Here is a 24,327-nt window from a genome sequence, read left to right on the forward strand (position 1 = left end):
CAGAACTTAGAACTATTTTTTACAAACGTATAAGGTTATTTTCCTTTGCCAGTTTTAATTTTTTTTAATAAAATGTCAAATAATGTTTTGTTTATGTGTCAAATTACGAAAGATGCAGGAGAGTGGCAAAAATTACATTTTTATTTAATATAAATTAAAACAGGTAATATTGCAAATAATGTAATGTAGCTGACATTGCTCGTAACAGTTTTCTCCTATAAATAATTTCTTGAGGTTAGTTTACAAACATAAACCTTTTATTCAACTTCAAAAAGTATTCGAAGTATCACAACATTCTCAACTGTTGTGTTATCTTTCGAGTGTGACTAAATTGTATTTGATCAGAGGTCACATTTCTGTTACTTCACAGCGATCAGTCGTGTTCATGCGCTTGTATCAAGTGTTGGTGAATAAGGTTAAAGCTATGTCTTCCAAACATTTGCCTTTATTTTTGGAAGGAGAAGTTGTCAAAGGCTTTGGAAGAGGATCTAAAGACTTAGGGTGCCCTACAGGTAATATTATATTTCTTATTTTTATTTATTATTGAGTTAAGAAGTTTTTAAAGCATGATAAAAGAATATTCAATTTTAGTTAAACTCTACTACTTCTTCACCCACACTTTTATGTTTCAATTGAGTTGAAAGAAAATAAATTATTAAAAGAAACATAAGAAGACATGAAATTATGCTCATAAAATTCATTTTCTGAGTAGATGATGTCAGTTAAATTAGAACCATGATTTTTTATGTCTAGACATAATTTTAGTCATTATTGAGGAGAGCACAATAATGTTGTATCAAATGTGCTGCCCCAGTAACCTTGATCAGTATTCTGGCATAAGTACCTACTTACATACATAAGTTAATTGCTTTACTGGTTAAAATTTTCCAACATTAACTGTGTGATATTATGTTGAAGGACAAGTAATAAATTATGAAATAAATGCAGTTTGATAAACTTTGGATTACTGGATGTATTTTTGTGAACTATTAAAAAACATATTGACTTGTTTGTGTTAAAAAGTCCTTATGATCTTTACAAGTAAATTATTTAACTTAAATCATTATATTATTAATTATGAATGTCTAAGTTTTCTTATTTTTTAAATATGATTATTAGGTAGTTACTTGATTAAAACTTTTATCACTTAAAATAAATTGTCCTTAGGTTAATCTTCTATGATTACAATCCAAGATTAAACAAATCTTTATAATGTTGCAGTTATATTTTGACATAGTTTTGTAATCACAATGTACACCTTTATCATTACTTTTTATGTCAGAATGTAAATGTACCATGAACCATCAGCCTATTATTGAAACAAGTCACAAAGAATTTGTAGTACTCTTAAACAAATATTGGTTTAGTGAACATAATTGTTAAAATATGTACATTGACTGATAACCCCATTAACACGAGTTATGCAAAGCTGATGTGTGAGTATTCAGTTTAACTCCGTGATAATTGCAAAATTTTACAACCAAGTTTTTGTCACATCTATACCAATATTATAAATGCGAAAGTAACTCTGTCTGTCTGTCTTGCTTTTACGCCTAAACCACTGAACCGATTTTGATGAAATTTGGCATCCCAGGAAAGGAAGTCACGGGAAAGGACATAGGATAGTTTTATCCCGATTTTTGAAACAGGACGCGCGCAGGGCGAAGCCGCGGGCGGAAAGGTAGTTATTTATATTCTTTTAATGCTATGGCTATAATCAATAATAATAATGCGTCTACTTGCATATAAGTACTCGTACAGCAATAAAAATATTTAATCTTTGAATGAATTAGGTACTTGTATTGTAAATGTTATAAATTCTTGAGTATTAGTGATTGATTACATTAGTGTGTAAAATTGGTAAGAAATCGTAACTCTAGGTATACTAAATGTAAGTATTCGTTCGTTCATCATCAGCCAAATGACGTCCACTGCTGGACAAAGGCCTCCCCCCAAGGATTTCCACTGGGCCAGCGCCGCCCGCAACCAGGTGATCCAGGCACCTCCCGCGACCTTCACCAGATCATCGTTCCACCTATTCACTAGTGGGAGGCCTGCCCACACTACGTCGTCCGGCTCGTGGTCGCCACTCGAGAACTTTTCTGCCTCAGCGGCCATCAGCTTTGCGAGTTACGAGCCCCGCACACTTCCACTTGATTCTGCGGGCTATGTCAGTCACTTTGGTTCTCCTGCGATTCTGCTCATTTCTGATTCGATCACGCAGGGAAACTGCTCTAAGTTAGGTCAAACGTGATGACCCGTCTTCAGATGTGCTTCAGACATTTAAGCGACAGCTCTGTAGGTATTCCGCAGTCCGCCAATAAACACTACTTACTTATCCTACTAATTCATTCGATACTTTTATCCATAAATGGAGTGGTTGTTATGATAAGCATGTAATCTTTTTCAACGTACAAAACATCTCCACTGCTGGGCGAAGGCTTCTTCTAAAGATTTCCACAACGAAAACGAAACGAAAGATGACCGATCCTGCACCTGCGCTGCCCGCCTTCAGACGATCAATCAATATAAGTAGTCAATACTTCGTCGGGCCAACGAGTTCCCATAGGTGAATGTCGATCAGATGTCGCGGTAACATTGTTTGAGCTACGAAGACCCTTAGTAACGGGTCTTTGTAGGGAAGACATAAGACAAAATACCTAGGAGTTGCCCGAGTCATTTGTCACACACAGCTCAAATAACGGACTCTTTCATCGGTGACTTCATTGTTTTAGATGTAGGTATACCTATTGTTGTTAAGATTTAAGCTAGATAATAAATAATACTTACTTAGATTACGTTCACGTGCAGTCACGACTTAGTGATAATATTTTTTGTAATAAATAAAACATCATCTGCCGACACACCCAGACTAGAATCTGTTTAGAAAACATATAAATGTACCTGACAGAGAATCGAACCCGGTACTCATACACTTAGGTTTTGCGCTGTCGTCAACTACCTACATGAACTTTGATATCGAAAAGTATTTAATAAAATTTAATGTAATCTATTAATATTTATTAACGATTTAGTCGCTTCTCAAACTAAATTATAAATAAACAACTTGAAAAAATCGAACTGCCTAAGGCGAGATCGAACCCACAACCTTTAGCTTGGCGGGCGACTGCTCTTCCATCTAATTTATTTGTAATCAATTTATTTCAGCAAATTATCCTCTGAGCGTGGTGCAGGCATTGCCCGAAGGCCTGCAACCCGGCGTGTACTATGGCTGGGCGCAGGTCGACGCGGGACCCGTGTACAAGATGGTGGCCAACATCGGTTGGTGCCCAATGTATGGGAACAAGGAAAAGTCTGTGGTTAGTATACCCACCACTCATTATAAGTAACTAACATTAAGCCTAGACGCAGACCAACAACTTTTACTTGGCCGATAGTTTATTCGGGCTGTATGGAAGTGTGCACATCACACTAAACCAATTTGGTATCGGCCGATTCTTCGAAATTAGATTCGGGCATCGGCCAACTAAAAGTAGGTGGTCTGCGCCTAGGCTTAAACTACGGAAGTACTCTGTTAACCCTTTAACTGGTATACTTAGAGAAATACATTTTTGATTGGTTTTGAACCTTATGCTGTTCAAAATACATATTCGCAACAATTCAGCCACTATCAGTAAAGGTTTAACATTTATCACGTTAAAAACTACTTATCGCATTTCGAAAGTACAGATTGCGGATCCTGGAGAAGGACAGACTATAATGTGCATGTGGTGTGTTTGTGTGTGTGAGGGCATGGGCCCTGTTTTAACAACAAATGGTTGTTAACTCTTTAAAAATGTGACTAGATATGAGATCGCATTAACTAATGAGGCACCAATGTGTTACAATCGTGTAAAGTTTACACAGTAGTTTACAGTATTGGTTTGTACCGTAAACCAATACATAACTAATTAACGAGGGAATGAAAGGCTTTGAGGTTCTGAAATGCCACATGCCTCTGCGATTTTATCATCATCATTTCAGCCATAGGACGTCCACTGCTGAACATAGGCCTCCCCCAATGACTTCCACATCGCACGGTTGGTAGCGGCATGCATCCAGCGCCTTCCTGCTACCTTTATCAAGTCGTCGGTCCACCTTGTGAACCTCTGCGATATATTCAATAAAATAGATACCTAGGTATGTACATTTCAGTTAGTTACGATTTTTAAGTTTGAATAGAATTAATATGACTAACTGGGTATAGACTACTATAGACCCAGTTAGTTACCGACAAGCAAAGGGTTGTGGGTTCGTTTCCGTTTCAATAAGAATTTTCAAGTTAGGTAGGTACTTTAAAAATTTAGAGGGTTCAAAAGTTATAATATTCTTTTGTTTTCAGGAAACGCACATTTTTTCACACAAATTCGACGAGGACTTCTATGGATCTAATCTCAAAGTGGCTGTTACTGGATATTTACGAGGGGAAATGAAATTCCCATCTTTGGAAGATTTAAAACAACAAATTAAGCAAGATATATCCGACGCCGATCGGCATTTAGAAGAATCTAGCGCAAAAGACTTATTAGGCCACAGTTTTTTCACCTCTTGATTACCTACATCTCCTGTGCATCTATGAATGTTAATTATACAGGTACTTATCATAGTAGCAAGTATTTTATTCCACCTACATAAGTAGGTATGATTTATAGAAAAATGATTATATTTATTTTTAAATGACTTGTTATTTAATTGAAAGGTGGTGTGTAACGACTATTTGTCTTGATTAACGTCATCATCGTAAAAGTAGTGTATTTTGGCGGTGATAACGAATGATACAGACTTAGTTATCCTAATTCTGCATAATACCTAGCTTAACCCAGACTGAAAGTCGTACTTAAGAATGTATTAACTCTCATAATGATGATGTATTACTTTAAATAAATAAGATAATAATTGGCCTTGTGATATTTCACCTCAAATAAATGTGTCAGTTCACAAGAAATTATTTCTAATGTAATTATTACTATTTAAAGGTGATAATAAAGAACCACTTTATATTTTATGCAGTAGTTTTATTTCTATTTGTAAAATACATAAATAAATGAGTAATTATTGTACCTAGCATAGCTAGACTTTAGGTACCTTTCGGCAATGGTGTAGACATGTGTATTGTAGTGGTAAAAATTTGCAGAGGTTAATGTCCATCATTGTCAGAAAAAAATTGAGTCATCAAACTAATATTTGATTGAATCAGTTAAATTAACATATACCATTTTGTTTAAATTATAAATAGAGAGATAATATTTGACTTGCACTTATTTCCCATTCAAATAACATTGAAGCCAATCTATCTGAACATAGAATTAAAGGAAAGCCTATACTTTGTATGAAGTGTATGGAATAAAACCCAAAATCCCTTTGACAAAGCCTTTATTTGTAATGCTTCAGTGGATCCATTAATTTAATGAATTTGTAATCACTCCATCATACTCTTGGAATCAAATGCAAAACTTAAATTACGGTTTGGGCTCTCTCTCCAGGATTTTTAATGTTGCTTTCTCCTAAACGAACATCCTGAAATGAAAAAATACAATATTAGATTCAGTTATAACTACAAACAAGGAAAAATGATCAAATTCCAGTCAATGGCTAAATAATGTCCTGACATTATAGCATGGTCAGGAAGGCAAAATATTAAATAAACCATGTAATTAGCAAAAAATAGACAAACTATAAAGTTTTGTAGAATGCAAATTAAAACTTTACCTAATAAAAGATTATGAATTCCAAAAAGGCTCAAGGAATATTGAGTCAATAATATTTTATGGATATTTTTCAAAAACCACTACTACAGAAAGTTAGTACCTATATTTTAATGGTTCTTTTGGGCTTACTTTTCATTAGCTTGCTAAAATCAATTTAGACATATACTGATAGATAATAACAATTGAGATAATGATAACAGCTGTATCAAATAAATTAAATTCCATGTTATCAGTTTGCAATGTACATAAACATGAAAACCTATATGTAATGATCTTACCTAAGTATTAATATTAGGTTAGCTATTATAAACCAAATAGGTAATTCATTTTGCATTGCCAAAAACTTACACAAGTTTTGCAATACAGTGTTGCATGGCAATTTAAATAATGGTGAAATAGCATAATGTTGCACAATAATTAAATAACTATGGTAGCACACTATGGAATATGCCTATTGCAAAATAATAACAAAGAAACAAAAAAACTGAAACATGGGATAACTAAAATTGGCAATAATTAATTTACTAGGATCAAAGAATGATTTTGAAAATAATTTGTATTATTTTTATTCAGTTTCTTAGCAAGCAAATTTAACCCAATGTTTGTATTGAAATACATGTACCTAATACTGGCTAATGAATTTGATTGGTATATGAAAATGATTTACCTTCGGTTAATCTAGCACGACCTCCGGTGGGCTGGCACAGGATTGTTGAGCATCCCGCGCAGACGACCACCCTCTGTGCATGACTGAATACCGTAGTGATTTTGTAGCAGCCTGGGCATTTTACATCCATGAAATATGAGTTAGGATGTGGCACCAGTCTCTTAAGTTTATGTTTCCTCCTCTCCAACGCGGGGGCTGGGTGCAGCAAGTCAACAGCGAGCTGAAAACAATGACGTTTAGGTTATATTTCACCATCATTATGAAACTTGAACTGCTTTCATGAACTAAGTGCACCAATAAACTGTTATTTTCCAATCTGGAGCCTAAAGCTCAAAACATCTTCAAACAGGATTCTGAACACCCGTGGTTTAGGAATAAGTTTCTCTTCGACATGTCAAATAGTGCCATGTGTAGTGCATCATCCTGTTTGATGCGTAGTTTTATGGTGAAAAAATAATAAAATGTTCGGGCCATGCACATTGTAAACTAGAATCACTTGGTAAACACAATTTTTTATCACTTATATGCAACGCTGCTAAAATATTTCCGAAATTAAATAAATTTACACACCGGCATGGTTACAGCTTTGATGCAGAACCGGAAAAGGAAAACCGTCGAAAGATCCAAAGACAAGAGAACGCGGCCATAAATACAAGAGGTAATTTTTGGAATTAGGACGCGTTCGTCATTTTCTAAATATATGACTAACTAACATTATATTACGTTGAATTTTTATTTTATTTTACATCACTTAAAAAGTAAATAAAATTAACACCTTAGTTACCTAATTTTACAACAACTTTTAAGCAAAAGAGAAGAGTTTTGTCTCTCCTCCTTGGGGAAAAATACAAATCACATTCAGCTGCATTCATCAAGATTTTTTTATACGTTTTGGTTTGGTGTGCGTTAACCTTTATGTATTAAATTTTAACTAAAAGTTAAAATAAAGTGACATTTTATCGTTACTAACGTTAAAATAATTTGACAGTAAAATGCTGCTTGCTGTTGTTGCTCGTTGTCCTTCTGTGCTTTAATATTCTTTTTTAATAGTAATTAGTGGTAGTTTTGTTGTTATTCGGAATTATTATTTTATAATATTTGACCTAACCACATCTATCAATAATGGCTGATGAAGAATACGAAGCCGAAGACGCGGGTGCAGACTATGACGACATTGCAGAAGAAGATGATAACATTGAGGAAACAGAAGAACAAGAGGAGGATGGCTATAACGTGCAGTGCCTAGCGCCAGGACAAGCAGGTGGTGGCGTTGAGAAGTCCAAACGTATCACCACCCGATACATGACGAAGTACGAAAGAGCCAGAGTTCTAGGTGAGGTTAAATTTGTTAGTAGACTGTTAGGTTATGTTGTGGTTTTATTTAGTTTTGTAATGTATTCATAGCGCTATCTTTTTCTTGATTTAATGTTAAGCAATTGTTTTATGCAGTTGTAGTATGACTTGACTTACTTAAATGAGTATTACTTTAATATAATATTTCATTTGTATACCTTTCAGGTACGAGAGCATTGCAAATAGCGATGTGTGCTCCAGTGATGGTGGAGTTGGAAGGTGAAACAGACCCTCTGCAGATCGCCATGAAAGAGCTGAAACAACGGAAGATCCCCATCATCATCAGGCGATACCTCCCAGACCATTCGTATGAGGACTGGAGTATAGATGAGCTCATTATTATAGACCATTAGATATAACTAAATAAGTTTATTAAGCATAATTGTATTTTTAAAATTAAGTATAAAAGATTATTCCGTAAACATATTTTGTATTATTTTATTCTTTACCTTAAAGCCTAGGACTCATTTCATGATATGTATGTTGCAAACTTTTTAAATTATTAAATTTATAGAGGTACAATAAAACAGCAATTTTTTAGATAGTGTGTGGCAATGCCACATTGGCATTGGCAATAAATGCAGTGGCCTAAAAATTTTGGGCCCTATGTAATTTTCTAACCTACTCTTAGAGTGACCCTTTCTCTTGCTTTACCCTAGGACTGGTGCAGTCTACCAATAAATAAACTTTGTAAGGTACTTTAGTTGGGTAATAATTTTTAATTTTCAGTTGATGAGTGACATGTTCAAAAAGCTCTGAGTGTTAAAATGTTATGATAAAGTTTGATTTTTTATCCATAACAAGGAAGCTCTTGGCTATTACTATGAAGGAAGATTTGGATTTAATATAATTATCATAATTACAATATAGCTAGAATGAACTATAAAATAGTATAAAGCTCGTAAGTAGTTAAGTATTTGTAGTACACCTCAATATGAATTGTTATTTTAGGCTGAATGGAACAAGTGATTGTGGGTGGTTACATAAAGACAATAACGGTATTTTCAAGTATGTTGTACATACTTATACAAGATACTAAAGCGATGAATTATTATGTCACGATCGCACACCTACGATACCGGGCAGCTGCAAATAGACGCAAACGTAAACTATTTGCGTACGTTGGCTACGCGGGATCTAGGTGTTGTGCATGGTTGCATAGTTCCAAATACGCGGGTGCTGCAGCTTTCAATATCACGACAGTTTGAAATATCGGGCCGAACGGTGAGATGTGCGCCGGCGCAGCTTGCCAACACCGGACTTATTATGACACGCTGATTGCGACCGACCACGTGGTAATTTCTATCAAACTTGCAATGTTCCGTAGCAGTACGTGCGAATTCATATCGATTGTTATTGCACGACTGTAGTCAATTATTTTCCTTATTAGAGGCGCAGGTACTCGTAATAGTAGATTACCATTATAAATTAACGTTAAACAACCGAAGCAGGTTATTGTCGGGAGCATATAGTTGTATTAAATATCTTTTTAATTAGATGCAATAAATAATTGACACTCAAAAATGAAACAAACAACATAAGTAGGCGAATTCTACCAGTCAACGCCAAACTACGAGAAGTTTTTATAAGCTTTCATTGCTTTTAGTTCAAGATTTTAAATGAAGGTCATTTATTTACTGCGTGATCGAATCAGAAATGAGGAGATCCGTAGGAGAACCAGAGTGACTGACATAGCCCGCAGAATCGCTCAAATCGTAGAGCTGATGGCCGCTGGGGCAGGAAAGTTCTTGAGTGGCGACCACGAGCCGGAAGACGTAGCGTGGGCAGGCCTCCCACTAGGTGGACCGACGCGCGATCTGGTGAAGGTCGCGGGAGATGCCTGGATGCGAGTGGCGCAGGACCGGTCTTTGTGGAAATCCTTGGGGGAGGCCTTTGTCCAGCAGTGGACGTCTTTCGGCTGAAACGAACATTTATTTAATTCAATTTCAAAAACAATAATTAATACCTATTCTTAATTCTTATCATACTCTTATAAAATCAAATCCAGTTCCGCTATAGATTCTGAAAATGTAGCATGTAAAGTGACTCTTGCTGTTTAGTCTTTGGCTTCTTAATCTTTTATTAGGTATCAAAAGTACAACACTTGCAAGGCAAAAATTTCGTGTTAAAAATGAGTAGGTACAATTTTCCTACGAGGTTTTCAGAAAATCCACGATTTCCATGCCGTATAATTGTTCCTTCCACGGAAAATGTACTAAGTTACTTGGTACATTATTTTGGTAATCAATCATTCATTAAGTATCATTAGCCTAATTAATTCATATGATGATTAACTTTTCTGGATCAATTTCAGACAACTCTGCAGTTAACGAAAGTGTAGCCCATAATGCTAAGGCATGGATGGACGGCAGTAGAGCTTTCGTTAGTGGGTAAAATATTTATTGTAGGCCTACGATAGAGAAGAATTGTTATCTCAATTGAAAATCTCGTAAGTATTAGGTAATTGATTCAAGAAATCTTTTAATGGTTCTTCTGTCACATAAGTTAGCTAGATGCCTGGTAATTTCGATGTCTTGGAATACTCAGTTAAAATTGTATTAAAAACATTTTAATGATCACATTAACAATTAAAACGGCGTTAAACTATGACTTTGAACCTTCATTAATGTCACGGATGTCCTGAATCGTGGTCGTAGTCAAAGGAGAGCAATGAAGCGCATCGAGCGGCGACAGCGGCGGCCGCGAATGCGCCCGCGCCGTGGGCTGTTGGCACGCGCTCCCGCCTGAACTTCGCGCAGCTCCCGCGCCGAGGACCGCGCGCCGCGCCAGTACCCCTCCGACCAGCGATGCTGTGCTGTCTCCGGAAATAGAGTACGTCCGCGAACAGTGCCGCGAACTACCCACCTTCACGCTCCGAGCGCATCGCCATTAAATCGCGGTCAAGTCGAGATCACCCGTAAAAGTTTCAAATGTTTCCAACAGTTAAATTTATCACTGCGAAAGCTCTGACGACCGCGACTTAATGGTGACCCTAACTCGAGTTGTACTCCTCCGGGAGTGCGAGTCGTGTTGATGCGGAGCCGCGAATCTTTTGCTCAGTGGATGTGTTTCGAATTCGTAGATCGGTGGATCAGGTGCGCGAGTGTGAGTGCAAATGACTGATAGCCCGACATAACGGGCTTAACTTAACAAAATGTGGACCAAGAGATTAAGGTTATGGAGGTTTATGTTGTGCATGTTTTTCGCCGTGTCGGCGCTCACGATCGCAGCGAGAGGTGAGTAGAGGCGCGCGCGCAGGCGCGGGGTTTGCGTCACCATATCGCTGCTATTTTAGGCGCAACTTGCGCTGAAATTATGTAAAAAGCTCGCGTATGTGCTCTATTTTTGGCATTAACCTTAGCCGATGTGTTGTGTGACAAAATGATCCAGTAACCTAAATATGTCAAGGAAGTCCGTATTGTCTAGGGCAGTCGTTTTATTGCCCAGCCTGTCGGATCAGCCGTTAAGACGCTCACTAGCCGCAAAGCTTGATACGTAAATAGAAATACAGGGATTTGTCGTTGTGCGTCGCCATCTTGTGAAAAACGATAGGATCATGACGACATTATAAAAATGTGACATGAATGTAGGTCACGGGGGAGTTTTTCAGAGTTTCAGCACACTGGTTATGTTATAGCCTCTCTATGCATGTAATAAATTTTTCGTTGTTTCAAGGTTTCACAAGGGTTACCATGCGCCGATTTAAAAATCCTGAAAATAATAGTGTCCAGCCATATACTATTCACAAAATAAAAATATCAAGATAGAAGAGTTATATGATGTATATTTATGTAACTATTTTATTACCAAAGTTATAGACAAACCTACTACGCTGCTGCCACATGGTAGAAGGCTGAAATCCAAAACAGCCAACTAGAACGAGTGAGAGCTTTCTGACCAATATTTAAGGGAAAGAATGAAAAAATCTATTTGTAAATAAAATAGGTATAGGTACCAACATTTGTTCAAAATTTTCCATCCTCAACCCGGGAAAAACTAAATAGCCGAAAGGTTGGGGCCAGCAAAATATAGTGGATAAAGAATCTCAATCTCATTGTGAGAGAAAAGAAAATTAAATTGGTAAAAAAATACTTACTTTAATTTATTGTAGTCTAATTGGCATAAGAAGAATATGAAAGTTACATAGGGACGCAGCTTAGATTAGCCGTGTGTAGAGTCCGCTCAAAATTCAAATCGGCCTTCAGAAGTATTTCAGCCGACGATCGCAATTTTTTCACGAGGAAACCCGTGAATAAGTTTTCATCTTACACACTCATTCAATGTAAATAAAACTTTAAATTAGTTCACCTTGTGTCGTGAGTCTACGTAAATAATCGCCTTGGTGCAAGGCGGAATGCATGAAGGCCAAGTTTTTGGGGTCGCACCGAGAATAATATCTGAACATACACTGGTATTATAGTTGATGTTATCTTACTATCTATTTATCGTTTCACTGGAGAATGAAAATCGATGGATTCTAAGTCCACCAGAATTATGAAACAACTCCAAAAGCTCGATTCGATCTATGTCAAGCATAGTAAACCAATCATAATGATTGGCTTGAATAGACCTACTACGTTGGCTGCAGTTAAGTTAGTGACTCCAGGGTGGAGTTGTTTAATTATTCTCGTGGACTAGAGCCATCGATTTTCATTCTCTCCAGTGGTCTTACAGTCACAGGAACCGATAATGATAATAACGTGAGCCTTCAATCGAGCCGATGGTTTATTATGCTCAGTTTGCTCACCGAAGCACAGAAAATTAATCCTTCAAGCTCCGCGAATCTAGACACAATAGATAATCAATTGTTATGACATTAATTAATGCCGTCTGGGTTAAGCAAGCAAATTATTTTTGTTAAAATCAAATCTTAACCAAGCTGTTATAGGTGCTCATTAGACCAATAACCAAATAACCATGTTGTTAGACGGACTTCCAATAAAGAAAAGGCAAATGTGACTGACTGAGCATTATGTATTATTATAATAGGTACGTAATGAATAATTTTCTTGTTATACCAAAGATTACATAAGAGGCCTTTGTCCAGCAGTGAACGTCATTTGCGTGAAACGAACGAACGAACCTAAGATGAAACATACATTAATCAATCAATAATTAGCATAGTTTTAAAAGCTAAAGCTTTTTTCTGCGAGAAATAAGGCTTCGTAGTCTGCTACGGCGTAGTGCTACGAGTCCTATACTACGAGTACCGCGAATTTTTTTCCACTTATTTTTTCATACGAAATTATTTAAAAACTTAATTTTTCACTGAAATAATTTCATAATTTACATACACTTATCAATAAAAAGTCTGCACAAAAAGACTAGGTGAATTTTGAAAAAAAAAAAAAACTGGATTGATGATACTATAAATTATAATCTAAATCTACTAGGTATCTTCTAAATCTAGAATCCACAATATCTTCAAAAATATGCTTTTAGAAACACATTCCTAAGACACTAACTAGTTTTTATTTATAGAATATACCCCTAAAATTTCCGGAAAACAAATGGAACACGTTGTAGTACTTATTATTATTCTGTGGTCTTAGCGTTAATTAACTACATAGTGCCTCTAGAGGAAGCTATTGAAAAAGAGAGGCAAAGAACCACCAACACTCTTGATGTTGGAGATATCAAGGCGTTGGAAATAAGGGACCATAATGCTCCCTTTTTGTATTTTAAAAGTCGTACATATCATACATTTTTAATTAGCAAAGTCGAGACGTAGTTCATACTCTAATGATGAATGGTGTACTTAGTACGAGTATACGTATGTATAGTGCAAAATTTGTAAACAAAAATCAGATGCAACGACCGCATGCATAGGCATGAAGATTAGCCATACCGTGCATTTTGTGTGTCATCGTGCCACAGCTGGTAATGGCACTGGGATAAAAATATGCTCTCGCATGATTCATCTGAGTTCGTCGTTCATCATTGCTATGTATTCAATAGACGACGTTTTTCACTTCCTGTTGCTTTCCAAATTACCTAGAAAAGAAAATGCTCTGTAAAGTTTTATCGAAAATGTCTGAACAAATGACGAATACAATATATTACTTTTAGAAAATTTAATGAGCTCTTTCCCGTACGCGTAAGCTTTTCCCGCCCTTGATAAAAATACTTAGTTTACATCATAATAATATGAAAAGAGGGAGGAAATGCAAAACTTATTTGAGATGTTGAGAATGAAAGTATTTTGTATTATTGTTGTCAATATCTACTTAATTTTATTATTAATTTTTAAATAGCGTTGTTCTCATCAAGATTAAGTAAATAGGTAATTCAAAAAAATATTTAATTAAATACATTTTATATACTTCTGCAGCGTTCAGTAAGAAGTTACCAAAATCACACAAGTATGTACAAAAGGCTCGGAGAACTTCCTCTTTATTGACTTGAATTACTCATTATTGACTAGAATAAAGAATGAGAAGATGAATAATTAACTTGTGAAATTATGGAAAAACGTGGGATGTACTCGTACATACAGCAGTCGTCGTATAAAGTTATAAACTATCATTCATCTAAATTATACAGCAAAATTGAGTATTATGTATCAAATGCTTATCTTTCTTCGTTACATTAGCCAAGGAGGTCTAGATGGTGTGGTGACCTAAATTGTTAGTAGTCTCATGAAAATAAACGTACGTGTTATGACGGTTTTAACTTCATTATTATGTTGTAATTTTTTTGTGTACGATTTTAAAACTGCTTTATGTTTGTTTCAGCCGATGACGACGTACCTTCAGAGTCACAATGCCGTCCATACATCGAAAAGGCTCTCAAAAACCTCGAATCAGGGGACGCGGAGCCAGGTAAATTGGTGATTATTAAGTTTATTTTATCTTTACGATAGTAATAATAAAGACGTGATCATAGAGTTATTTAAGCAAAATTCTTTCCTCATTTTGGAAATACTTATAAGTAAAGTTCGCTGCAGCGTTAAAACATTAGTTCTGTCTCTTATGTCGTCTAATCAAACTATTAAAACATACAATAGGTACTACTCGTAGATCTCTTACAGAATCGCTCCATGAATGTCAAAGTCGCACAGTAAGAGGGTCACGAAGACCTATTGAAATTCTGTTACCGTCTCTATTCGTAATCTACGTCATAAATATTATTTCAAAAGCTATCGTCTTCTCGTTAAGTTTTGCAGAAAGCTCTAACTTAAGAATATTCTAAACAAATGAGAATAAAAAATTCCAATTATGAAAATTATTGGTGACGCGTTGAACTCTTTTCAAGGGAGTTAAATATTGTTTCATTATTTAAAAAAATATTAAGTTAATAACTGTTTAAACCTAATTTTTTTTAGTAAATGTAAATTGATATTGTAATTCAGTAACTAATCTATGAATACTGTACTAAAATGTCAGTAGGCCAGCTGATAGTTCTGTAAAACAGGGACATATTTGCGCGTCCAACATTTTCGCGTGCACTGAAACGTTTCCCGACTGGAAAATTTACGATTGTGTTCTATCTACGTAGCCGCGTTAAAATCGACGTTAACGTTGACCTCACATCCAGAATAACGCGGGTTCCGAGATTGACACGAGTTCCTCGCGCAAGTCGTCGTCCGGCTCTTGCTCTATTTTAATTTTAACAGCCACGCGCGTCACCGTTATATCCACTGGGCCATTTAAAGAATGAATCATTAACCAAAGATTTATATCGCTGAAAGAATGATTACACAACCGCAAACCAAAAGGAAAATTATTGGACATGTGTAAATAATGAATGAAATATTATTTGGCTGATAAAGCTCTCATCGGCTAATGGTGGTTTCGTTTGGCTATTTATTTTCTTAGGAATTATTAGCTGCAAGCTCTCTTGGCTTGCGCTAGAAAATTTTATGCGCTCATGAATTATTAGGGAACACGAAACCAGCGATTACCGTAAAAAAAACTAATTATAGTCTAGTAAAGTTTAATGTCTAATACCACAACACGCGTAATGTGTTAAAACTATAAATATTTATCTAATTAACTGAGAATCCGATCTCAAATTCTTCATGATGTTGACCCTAAATGAACGTATTTTGTTGATAAGTGCACGCATGCGTAAATATAGCTCGGATTAATCTTATCACTAGCTGGCTTTTTGCCCGGAATGCAAAAGATTTCATTGGACGACCAAGTAAGCAGTAAATACTTTACATAAACATTTTCGCATATTATTTTTTTACCAAAACCCTCCGGTGTTGTCAAGAGAATTGGGTTTTGGATAATAGGTTTCATTGATACCTAACTAGATAAAGATTTTAACAAATGGCAAGTGAACGAAATAAATAGAACCCAATCGACTGAAAAATCATGATCTTATACTCAAAACAATGGCTTTTGTGTTCACAGATTCCGCAGAAAAAAACGACAGTAGTGAAGTAAGTATAGATGACGACACGACTGAAACGCAATCAGCAGAAGATGGAGGCGAAGCAGCAGACAGCAAAGAGGACGACGCACCGTCAGTGGAGGTGGCCGACGAGCCCTACGTGGCACAGGGCTCGGTCGAAAACTTAGAAGCCGCCGCGGATTCCAAAGAAGACGCGACCGAAGAGAAGGGAGATGACAGCGCTGAACAACAAGACGGAGACAGCAAACAGGACGACGGAGACAGCAAGGAAGATGCATCCGCTGATGAACAAGCAGCCGAACAAGGTAAAGTTCCAACGATTTCTACACTAAATGCATAAAATGAACAACTAAAGGAAAAATCTTCGAAACTAAGAAGTGTTTAGATATTTGTTTACAACGTAGAATCAATTTCACTGAAATTCTGGTTTCAAAATATTTTATGACCTAACAAGTTCCATATTGTTTTCAGAAAGTGGAGAAGATAAGGAAGATAAAGACGAAACCAAAGAAAATGAAACAAACGAAAGTGAAGAGGTGAAGGAAGGCGAAGATGAGGATGACAACAGCAAAGAACAAGTAAGCGATAAAGATGACGATGACAGCAAAGAAGCGGATCAAGAAACCACTGAGGACGATAAATCTGAGGAGGCGTCAGATGCATCGGCAGAGGCTAAGGACGGTGATGACGACGATAAGACAAAGGAAGAAGACGATGGATCTCAAGAAAAGGCTGAATCTCAAGAAGACAATGAAACCACTGAAGACGGCGCTGACTCCCAAGAAGTAAAGGAATCTGAATCTAAGGAGGAAGATGACAAACAAGAATCGGCTGAGGATAAAGATGATTCTAAAGAACAGGAAGACGACGATCAATCCGCTGAAGCTGCTTCTGAAGGAGGGGTAGATGATAAGTCTGAAGAAGATACAAAGGAAGACGCTAAGGAAGAGAGCAAGGAAGAAAGCAAGGAAGAGGGCAAAGATGACAGCAAGGAAGAAAGTAAGGAAGAAGAAGGTGAAAAATCTGAAGAAGAAACCGTAAAAGAAGGTGAATCTGAAACGGAAGAAGCTGCAAGCTCAGAAGCTGCTGAAGGCCAAGAGGAGGAAAGTGAGGCCGAGGAAGAGGCGGAATCTGGAACTGCTGAAGAGAAATCTGACGAGGAAGCGGAATCTGAAGCAGAAGAAACTCCTGAAGATGACTTACTAAAAGTGAGTTTTCTTATCAGATGATATCACTAACTTAGGCAAATAAGTCTGGTTCTAATCACGAAATAATGGCAACGCATGCATAATTAGTTTAATTCTGACGCCATCCAATTTCTGTTTAGCTGTAATTTAGTTTTTTAGGGTTCCGTAGTCCTGTCAAGGAACCCTTATAGTTTCGTCATGTGTGTCTGTCCGTCTGAGGTTTTTTATTAATTAAAACACAATAAGTAAAATTAACGCATCAACTACCTCTGACTTATTATCCACTTATTGTTATTTCAGACTGGAGAAATCCCCGAAAATCTACGGTCTCGCCAGCACATTAACCAAATCCTCAGGTTAGATGAGGAAGCTAGCGAGGCAAAAATCATCGTCGAAAAGTCGGCTGACATAGTTCTTAGGGACTTGAAGAAGCTCTACGAAAACTCTATCAAGCCATTGGAAGCGCTGTACAAGTACAGAGATCTGAGCAACCGACACTTCGGCGACCCTGAAATCTTCTCAAAACCTTTAGTTCTCTTTATGGGACCATGGAGTGGAGGCAAATCTAGCATTCTCAATTACTTGACTGGACTAGAGTTCACAGAATGGTCTCTAAGAACAGGTCAGTAATCAACACTATTATTATCACTTTAAAAATGATATTTTTCGTTGTTTAGACTGCTTTCAGAAAAGTCATTGTAATTCATTTCAGGTGCTGAGCCTTCTCCAGCTTATTTCAATATTTTGATGCACGGTAAAAACCCTGAAGTTTTGGATGGCACTCAACTGGCGGCTGACTGGACTTTCTCGGGGCTGCAAAAGTTCGGACAAGGCCTGGAAGAGCGTCTTAGGGGACTGAGGTACCCCAGCAAGATTTTAGAAAAGGTACTTACATAATCGACTTTATAACATTTTTCTCCACACTGTTGTTATACGACACAATGCTAATTTATTTAAATCTACGATATGTGAGAACTGTAAGATAAGTTCCAAATGGGTGCCCTCTTAGACGCATAACATTTTTCATCATAATTTAGTTTGGTATAACAGTATTTGCATAAAGTTTTTTCGCATAAACTTTGATATGCATAGTTTTCTAAATGCATAATGGTTTCTTAGGCATAATAATAACTTTCTCTAATTTTCAATACCATAATTTAAATAATCATAAATGTAAAGAACATAATTTTTATATACATAAAGTTTGTTTTTAATAAAATACTATAAACATAATTTAATTATTTATAACATTTAAAGTCATAAATATTGTCTATAAGAGCAACCAACATTGAAGAGTAATAATTATGTATTTGTGATGTTGCGAACGATCCTCCTTCCACCTTTATACTCTTTCGGCCTATAGATTTGCAAAAACTAAATTCTCTGTATCATTGTCATTTTTGTTCTTAATTTTTGACCTGTTTCTTAGAGACCTGTATCTATTATAACGCACATATTATACAGTCCACATTTCTTTTACAACATTAAGCTTGCTTGGTCTGAAATTATGTTGATCCCGACTGGCCGTGGTCTCTTCCACGTGGTACTAGTCTGCCCTATACTAGAGTGTAATTTAAAAGCCGGAGGCGCGGAGGGAGTGCGGTCCTCGCTCGCTGTAACATATATCCGGCAGCCGTGCGAGCTGGAGCGGCTGAGGCTGGTCGCCGAAGGCGACCAGCAAGCCGAAGCTGCGGAAGCGAGCATGGCATGCCGGGTATATGTTACGCCAGAGCGGAAGGACCGCACTTCCCGCAGCGCCGGAGATAAGGCAATCCTAATGCTTGCTTGCATGCTTGCTTGCTTGCATGCTTGCTTGCTTGCATGCTTGCTTGCTTGCATGCTTGCATGCATGCTTCCTTGCTGCTTGCTTGCATGCTTGCTTGCTGCTTGCTTGCATGCTTGCGTGCTTGCTGCTTGCTTGCATGCTTGCTTGCATGCTTGCTTGCTGCTTGCTTGCTGCTTGCTTCCAGGCTTGCTTGTTTGCATCCTTGCTTGCATGCATGCTTACATGCTTCCTTGCAGCTTGCTTGCATGCTTGCTGTTTGATTGCATGCTTGCTGCTTGCTTGCATGCTTATTTGCATGCTTGCTTGTCTATTTATATTTGTTAACTTATAACATTTTTATATTTCATATTTGTTAAAATTATGGTATTTTGTATATTATGAATGATAATATTTATGGCATTGGTTTAGATGCCAATAAATGTTATGCCTAGAAATCGTTATTAAAAAAACGAGTATACAGAAAAAATATATACTAAAATATTATTATAATAAAAGTGGTTATGGCAAAAAAAATATGCCTTATGAATTATTCTGTATGAACGTTATGCGAAATGATGAGTATGCCAAAAAACTTTATGCACTCTTAAATTATGACAATATTTTTTATGCAACCGAATATGGACCCGTTCCAAATGAGTAATCAGGAACTTCATCTTCGTTTCAGCAAGTGGTAAATAGGTCCTAAGGAAGGGCTAGCTGATAATGACGTTTACAATTTTCAGGTAAACATTGTTGAAATTCCCGGAATACTGGAAGTGAGGAAGCAAGTGTCCAGAGTGTTCCCCTTCAACGACGCTTGCCAGTGGTTCATCGACCGTGCCGACATCATTTTCCTTGTTTACGACCCCTCCAAACTGGACGTCGGCCCTGAAACTGAAGCTATTCTCGACCAGCTCAAGGGCAGGGAGTCTCAGGTAAATTAAAAATAAATAGCTTACCGAAACGTAAACTGAAACGTATTACTTGCATGCATATACCTAAGAAGTTTAGGATGAAGTTTAAGATCTTTCTGTAACCTTGTTTGTTAAGTAACTTGCATTTAAGTTATTTAATGTTTGAATCTCTATAACTGTAAGTACTTTATACATGAAATTACCTAATATTAGGTATTGAGCCACATGTAACAAAAAATCAACAAGACAATCGCTTTTGTTAAGCCTATAGCCTTCTTACTCATATAACTCGTGTCAGAGTTTGATAAAAAGTTGACAAATAAATTGTACTCACCCCAAACTCTTAACCTCCAGACACGCATCGTGCTGAACAAAGCGGATACGGTCAAGCCCGAAGAGCTGATGCGCGTCCAAAGCGCTCTGATCTGGAACATCTCACCGCTGATGAGTTCGGCGCAGCCACCAGTGATGTACACGGTGTCGCTGTGGTCGCTGCCGTACGAGCCGGGCGCGCCGCAGCGCCTGCTGCAGGCCCAGGAGCGCGAGCTGCTGCGAGACCTGCGCCAGGCCGTCGACAAGCGCATCGAGAACAAGATCGCCAGCGCTAGGCGGTTTGCGGTGAGTTAGGAATAAACTAGGCTCATGACAATCTTGAACAAAACGCATGGTCCTGCGAGACCTGCTCCATGCCATCGAAAACAAGATCGTCCGTCAGCGCTAGGCGGTTTGCGGTGAGTGTAGAGACTGTAGTAAAATACTAATATGGGGTATTTTGCTTATAAGGCCCTTATAATGTTCGGCCGCGTGGTCATACGACGCGGCCGCGGTTTTGTGAGATTACACGATTGGGTACCGCCCCGGGTGCCAACCCATGCTATGCCGCCACTGCCAGAAGCTATGCTTCTATATGATATGAACAGGCACCAAGGTCAATGAAGAATCAGAAGATCGCTGGCAATTTTATTACAAAGAACTTGCAAGTCTTGGGACGTGTGGTGCCTTAAAACTCGAAACTAGCGGCTAATGCCAATATCGATAATTTAGATTAAAAAATGTAATGCTGCACCGCACCAGCACTAAGCTAGAGTTTAAGGTAGGTACTGGATTTTTAAAATATATTTTTTTGTTTTCAGGTGCGCGTCCGAAATCACGCGAAGATGGTAGACTGCTACCTGACCACATACTACAACCACAAGACCATATTCGGCAATAAGAAACTCATTGCCGACGCCATCATTGAGAACCCTCAAAACTACCACATCTACGAGGGACTCAGTACCCTCACTAACATCTCAAGGTACGTAAACAAATATGAAACTAGGTAATAGTACTTCAAAAGAGCTATAAGTCAGAGAAGATTAGAGTGACAAAGAGAGGAACAATGGTGTTAAGTTAAATGCCAAATGGTTACGATATTTTCCTTGCATAAAAATACAACAGACAGGGAGATTAATCAGTATCTATCTACTATTAGCAGTTGTGGAAATCCTTGGGGGAGGCCTTTGTCCAGCAGCGGACATCATTTGGCTGAAACGACGACCTAGTAGACATCGCTGTAACTATATTTCATTTGTAAATAATCATTGCAGGTACGACTTACCAGACCCGGAGACGTACCGAGACTTCTTCCGTCTCAACCCGCTGTACGAGTTCCAGCAGCTGTCGGCCACGTGCACGTACTTCCGCGGCTGCCCCATCACGCGGCTGGACGTCGCCATCGCCTACGACCTGCCCGAGCTGGTCGGCAAGTACAAGAAGATGGTCGAGACCGCCACCCCCCAGGGCATGCCCAAGAGTTGATGCGAACGAACGAAACCCGCGCCACACTTAACACCCGCTTTTTAATTCTATTGGACACATTTCTTTTGGGCACATTTTGCATTTCTTAATTGGGCATCCAAACACAACTTTTTTGTTACAACGCATTTTGTATTTATTCGTATTAATTTGCTTAAATATTTGCTTGTTCCTATTTTGCGGTGAGCGACGTGCTGTATGGTTATGTGATTTTCTTCGTGCGTTTATTATAGTGGTGATAGACGGTAAAATGCAAGACATCTTCCAGTTTCCTATTAACACTTTTTATACAACTCAAAAATACGATTTAATCTAGTCATTATGTTAAAGTTTGTTAGTGAATTTGTTACTTTATTTATTGAAGTTGAGGAGTTCCTACTACATTAGGACTAATCCCATGCTACGCGGTCTCTACCTTACTTCTTTGTTAGTTATAATGAGACAATGTGACTATTTAAGTAAATATAAAATAAAATTGTTGTTTTATTTATTCCCAACATGTATACCTACCTAATAAGCAAGGATTAGTTCAAAATAAATAATAAATTCAACTTACTATAGAAAATAAAGTAATTTGTGCAGTTACTTTATAGGTAAAAATTATTGAAACTGGAACAAACATCAAAGTATTCCGAAAAGGCAATATCTTTACTGAATGCTCAAGAAACTCAAGGAGAGAGGGGAGATTATCATGTTGATTCATGAATATCATTATATCTATTTAGCAAATAAATACAAAATATATCGCTAGAAATGTGAGGAGCTGGCGCTCATCTTATCTTGACACTGGCTAAATGCAGGCCGCACCAATGCCTTAAAAAAAAAGTAGTTACTCGTTAATTTGACAGCTTTGACATTTGTGACCAGTGATGTTCTTGATACGGCAATTGCCGTAATATACGGCATTCAGGCATCTTAGGCACCATAAATACGGTATACGGCAGCTCTTTCATTACCGTATCAAAATATACGGCAATTGATTAATGTAGAGTTTTATGAGTTTTTCATGAGTTTTAGTAAACAAAAAAAAATATTTCATCTAATGGAACGCACCATATTGTAAATCATAGATGAAGTAGAAGCGCCATGAAAAGAAACGTCAACAGAATTCAACCAAATGCAACCTTATCCCGAGATATTAATGTCTAAAATCGTTAGTTCCTCATTTTGGTAGATTTTTCACTTTTATTCGGGTAGGTTCTAGGACTAAACTATTCAAAACCTTTAAAAGTGAAGAATAAAATAAGTAAGTTTAAAAGTAGTTTACGTACTTATAGTACATAATACATCAACATTTTTTTTTAATTTTAACCTTCCAAGTAAGCATGTTGTACAATACGGCAATTTTTCTAAGTTTTCCTTAAAAATCCGGCAATTTTAGAATTAGAATACGGCAACCCTAAATTTGTCAGGAACAACACTGTTTGTGACTGACAGATAATTTCTGATAGGCTGTCAATTTGCACGCATTATTTATTTGTAATTTTTATTGTATTAGCTCAATAAATAACGACTAAGTTATGCACACAGACCTAGCACCGCATTTACACACAGAAGAATGCAATGTTCTAATTAAAATTCTTCAAGATTGTCATGCAGAGGTTTGTAAGAAGTTGCATAACATTATCGTGTTCTTATCACGTTTGTTTTATAAAAAAGGCTCTTTAATGAATTAATGTACAAATATCTTTAGTTTCGCTGATTTTTTCGTGAAATCTTAAATGTAGTAGCTTTTATAACCTCAAAATGTTAATTACAGTTACCTAAAAATGTTGTCATAAAATTTCAGCATCCCTTCAGAAAGTTCATGGGCTACTGCAACGACTATGACCGGCATATGAGAAAGTGCTTGAAAGGAGAACGACTTCAGCGCCAGAAAGAGAACGCCGAGGCCTCGCGGCGACGACACGCAGAAATTCGCGCGCGAATACTAGCACAGGAGCAGGCCAAACAGGCGCAGTAGATAACAGAAGTAATAGAAGAAATAATGGATTTCCAAATACTTGATTCTATACCAGATTTGTCTACAACCAAATCTTTTACCGACCGATACTTCAGTAAGAGATACATCAAAAATTATGGTGGAATACAGAACAATGATTTGATGTTAATGTTTCATTCTAACAGAATCATGCTACTAAGCTTGGCACCAAGCCACTTCTTTTTCAAGAGTAGTAAGAAATACAGGATTAACTTTAGTATAGGCACAGTGGATAGACTTCAAAACTCTGTGAAAGGCAAAGGCAAGAAAGGAGGACAGTATTTGGAAAAGAATTCAACAATTTGTGAAGTATTTGACGATGAAACATCTTTCAAAGTACCATCTTGTGTTAAAGGCACATTGATTGAAATAAATGAAAGTTTAGTTGAGCACCCCGAGTTACTGAGAGAAATGCCCGACTCTGATGGATTCATTGCCATTATCTTGTCCAGTATTAAGGTTTCGGAATCCACAAAGAATGAATTACTGACACATGAAGATTATATGTCATTAATAAGAAACAAAGATAGTTGTTAATTATTAAATATTTTTTAATTGTATTACTACTTCTTTTCATTTATTTATTAGATTTTA

At 37.1% G+C, this 24,327-nt stretch overlaps 6 protein-coding genes across 10 annotated transcripts; 5 read left to right on the forward strand and 1 right to left on the reverse strand.

The window, feature by feature from the left end:
* Positions 1-94: 94 nt before the first annotated feature.
* Positions 95-5,005, forward strand: LOC135081537 (putative riboflavin kinase). Of its 2 annotated transcripts, none has more exons than XM_063976264.1 (4): positions 95-163; positions 371-512; positions 3,169-3,320; positions 4,343-5,005. In XM_063976264.1, the coding sequence occupies exons 2-4, from the start codon at positions 386-388 to the stop codon at positions 4,550-4,552; spliced, it is 489 nt and encodes a 162-aa protein (XP_063832334.1). In that variant the 5' UTR covers positions 95-163; positions 371-385; the 3' UTR covers positions 4,553-5,005. The 2 variants fall into 2 exon arrangements, with proteins under 2 accessions (XP_063832334.1, XP_063832335.1); XM_063976265.1 differs by lacking the exon at positions 95-163 and adding an exon at positions 212-234.
* Positions 5,006-5,356: 351 nt separating this feature from the next.
* Positions 5,357-7,054, reverse strand: LOC135081539 (small ribosomal subunit protein eS27). The gene is made up of 3 exons (XM_063976267.1): positions 6,946-7,054; positions 6,376-6,595; positions 5,357-5,517 (listed from the first exon to the last, which is right to left on the reverse strand). The coding sequence occupies exons 1-3, from the start codon at positions 6,949-6,951 to the stop codon at positions 5,489-5,491; spliced, it is 255 nt and encodes an 84-aa protein (XP_063832337.1). The 5' UTR covers positions 6,952-7,054; the 3' UTR covers positions 5,357-5,488.
* A 297-nt stretch (positions 7,055-7,351) lies between these two features.
* On the forward strand, positions 7,352-8,150 carry LOC135081538 (DNA-directed RNA polymerases I, II, and III subunit RPABC2). The gene is made up of 2 exons (XM_063976266.1): positions 7,352-7,708; positions 7,894-8,150. The coding sequence occupies exons 1-2, from the start codon at positions 7,498-7,500 to the stop codon at positions 8,079-8,081; spliced, it is 399 nt and encodes a 132-aa protein (XP_063832336.1). The 5' UTR covers positions 7,352-7,497; the 3' UTR covers positions 8,082-8,150.
* A 2,301-nt stretch (positions 8,151-10,451) lies between these two features.
* On the forward strand, positions 10,452-22,227 carry LOC135081540 (uncharacterized). Of its 4 annotated transcripts, none has more exons than XM_063976269.1 (11): positions 10,452-10,560; positions 10,811-10,964; positions 14,463-14,549; positions 16,089-16,394; positions 16,561-17,297; positions 17,577-17,898; positions 17,989-18,161; positions 19,785-19,976; positions 20,310-20,573; positions 21,089-21,252; positions 21,545-22,227. In XM_063976269.1, the coding sequence occupies exons 2-11, from the start codon at positions 10,883-10,885 to the stop codon at positions 21,753-21,755; spliced, it is 2,538 nt and encodes an 845-aa protein (XP_063832339.1). In that variant the 5' UTR covers positions 10,452-10,560; positions 10,811-10,882; the 3' UTR covers positions 21,756-22,227. The 4 variants fall into 4 exon arrangements, with proteins under 4 accessions (XP_063832339.1, XP_063832340.1, XP_063832342.1 ...); XM_063976270.1 differs by having other exon boundaries at positions 10,511-10,560; positions 10,789-10,964; XM_063976272.1 differs by having other exon boundaries at positions 10,538-10,627.
* A 970-nt stretch (positions 22,228-23,197) lies between these two features.
* On the forward strand, positions 23,198-23,715 carry LOC135081561 (COX assembly mitochondrial protein 2 homolog). The gene is made up of 2 exons (XM_063976304.1): positions 23,198-23,353; positions 23,542-23,715. The coding sequence occupies exons 1-2, from the start codon at positions 23,273-23,275 to the stop codon at positions 23,713-23,715; spliced, it is 255 nt and encodes an 84-aa protein (XP_063832374.1). The 5' UTR covers positions 23,198-23,272.
* A 24-nt stretch (positions 23,716-23,739) lies between these two features.
* On the forward strand, positions 23,740-24,293 carry LOC135081558 (protein Abitram). The gene has a single exon (XM_063976300.1). The coding sequence runs from the start codon at positions 23,740-23,742 to the stop codon at positions 24,268-24,270; it is 531 nt and encodes a 176-aa protein (XP_063832370.1). The 3' UTR covers positions 24,271-24,293.
* Positions 24,294-24,327: the final 34 nt, after the last annotated feature.

The sequence above is a fragment of the Ostrinia nubilalis genome, chromosome 20 (assembly GCF_963855985.1).
Source record: "Ostrinia nubilalis chromosome 20, ilOstNubi1.1, whole genome shotgun sequence".
In the NCBI taxonomy this organism is placed as follows: domain Eukaryota; kingdom Metazoa; phylum Arthropoda; class Insecta; order Lepidoptera; family Crambidae; genus Ostrinia; species Ostrinia nubilalis.